Source organism: Elephantulus edwardii, unplaced genomic scaffold, assembly GCF_000299155.1.
Source record: "Elephantulus edwardii isolate Elephantulus edwardi_28Jun2011 unplaced genomic scaffold, EleEdw1.0 scaffold00020, whole genome shotgun sequence".
Lineage (NCBI taxonomy): Eukaryota > Metazoa > Chordata > Mammalia > Macroscelidea > Macroscelididae > Elephantulus > Elephantulus edwardii.
Window position 1 is genome coordinate 2699658 of NW_006399770.1, and position 2501 is coordinate 2702158.

Genomic DNA, 2501 nt, shown 5'->3' on the forward strand with positions numbered 1-2501 from the left:
CATTCCAGTCACCCATTATTATCATTGCATCTTGATTCCATATTTTATAGATAAGCTCTCAAAATGAATAGCTCTTGAGTAACATAACTACAATATCCACCATTATAGACTTAGAAAACACCATAATCTGTAGTATCATAAGATCTCAGCTAAAGAGTTTTTTAAAAGTGTGTGTATGGGATCTTCTAGAATCACCAGTTTAATAATAATATGAATTAAGGTTCAAGAATTTAAATCACCTTGGCAATGCCTCTGAAGGTCATTCTTAGACAAATAAAATCAGTAAGGAAAAAGAGAAAGGGAATAAGGAAGAAAAACATAATCAATTAACACTCATATGATCAAAAAGCTCTGGCTTTGGTTTTCTTATTCCTCCACATTTCTAGCTTCCCTTAAAGAATCTGCTAATCAAAGGTATAGGAACTGAAAGGGTGTTAAATGGGTGGTTCCCGGTAGCAACGTCTTTGTAAACACTCCCTATGAGTCAGCTATAAATGCAACTCAAATCCCCAGTCTCCCAGTGGATCCTGCTTATCATGGTTACCACCAAAGTGACTGCTGCCTTTAGAAACCCTAGTGGGAAGCAGGTAAATGACATGCTGTTTGCTTTTATACTTAAACCATAAAACTGTAATTGCTGCAACAGGAAATATTTTGGTGTTGAGTTAGGATTTGCATTCTTTGCTTAATCTTCAAAGCACAGCAACAGCTTTTTTAAATGTCCCCAGTTTATTTTAAGAATGTTACCTTGTTTTATTATGGCCACCCAAGTGATGAACAAGGATTTATGAGGCGTTATGTTTAATTCCACACTTGTAAGAGAGATAATTCATTAATTGGGTTTTTGTAATTCAATACCATTTCTTTCCTTGCTACAGTTGGCTGTTGGTAAGTATTCACAGAGAAAGATTGCTGTATCTGTACGGGTTTCAAGTTTTTCATCTAGAGAAAAAGAATAGCTAAGGAAAGTGACTTGTGGCTAGAATATTTGTTCACAAATTGTGCTTGTGGCAAGGCAGTTTTTAGTAATTGCTGCTTCCCATTTAGGATAGGAGTGCAGTTCATAAGAAAAACCAAATTATTTTTATGATAAAGCATGATTTCTTTCAATGCAGTCCCCTCAATCCTTTTTTGCTGGAGGTGGGTCAAAGTACTAATTTGTTGTTGTTGTCAGGTGTCATTGAGTCAATAAAGACTCATGTTGACTTTGTGAACAGACTTGAACTTTACCCTATCTTGTGCCATACTCAAGCCTATTCTAGTCACTGCATGGATGCCTTTTGTTAAGGGTCTTAGAGCAGTAATTAGAACCACATAAAGTCTGTACTTGGCTTAATTGCTATTAAACCACTTTCACATGAGATAAGGCCTCTCATAATACACCTGTTGTTTGGGTCTCTTATCTTTATTTGCCTGTTAATGAAAGTTTAGAGGGATAATTGTCAGACAATTAGGAGGTAATGAAGTCAGAATTTTTTTTAACTTCAGAGTCTTTTAATTCATGCATTTATTTTTTATGGTGGTATTTTGTGGAAATAGATAATAACAATTATAAGAGCTACTATGTGTTGAGCATTTATTGCATATATTATCTTACTTAATTTCTCACTTTAGTTCTTTAATAGATATTATCTTCAGCTTATGGATGAGAAGACTGGGTCTTAATAATTTTAAGCACACTTTAGGCAACCGTACTTGAAGCTTCGGGTCACAGTGTAGTCACTTGCATTAATGTAAACGTTACTAGTAGCCAAAGAAAGGGATAGTTTTAATAGGATTACTACTATGGTCACCCCAAATTTTATTCTTTAAAATAAATTTTTCAGAAAGTTAAATAATGAATGGACTTCTCCTTTTGGTGGGTGGAGCAAAATAATTTCTTAGAAATGTCTCTATTGATATCCTAGTTTGGTTGTGCAATTTTCAACTGCTGTTGTTGGGTTGACATACGAGTCTAATATTACCTATCAAAATAAAGTCCAAGTCCTACATTCTGAGACTTTGTTCTTAATCGTAATCATTGTGTGCAATATCTTGTGCACAAGTGCCAAAAGGGAGAAATGGAATAATGTGCTTCTTTTTTTTTCCATTCTATCATGTTTTTTTTATTATTATTATTGTTATTAAATTTTATTCATTTTAATGAGCATTTACAGAGATTTTGGGTTTTCATTCGGAATAGTGTGCTTCTCAATAAAACCCTACCTAAAATAAAGTCAATGTCTTGCAAGCAATGGAATGTGATGCAAGTACCAAGGTAAAGCCATTCTTCAACTCCATTGAGAGACCACAGCTTAAAGCCTTTTGGATCAGTATATAGTGGAAAGCAGTGTGCTCCAGGAGATCACCCATTTTGAATAGTATTGCATGAGTTCCTTGTTTTTCAATGCAGCATAGTATTCCATTGTGTGAACATACCACAGCTTCTCTATCCATTTGTTTGTTGATGGGCACTTAGGTTGTTTCCAACTCTTTGCTATTGTGAAAAAAGCCTCAATAAA

General features: G+C 34.5%; 1 protein-coding gene across 1 annotated transcript in view; it reads left to right on the forward strand.

Moving 5' to 3' along the window:
* The first annotated feature begins 533 nt into the window (after positions 1-533).
* EVI5 (ecotropic viral integration site 5) overlaps positions 534-2501 on the forward strand; it is a 369934-nt gene continuing 367966 nt past the window's right edge. The window contains exon 1 of the mRNA XM_006882417.1: positions 534-587. Coding sequence (XP_006882479.1) covers positions 537-587 — 51 coding nt within the window. The 5' untranslated portion in view covers positions 534-536. The remainder of the gene's footprint in view (positions 588-2501) is intronic.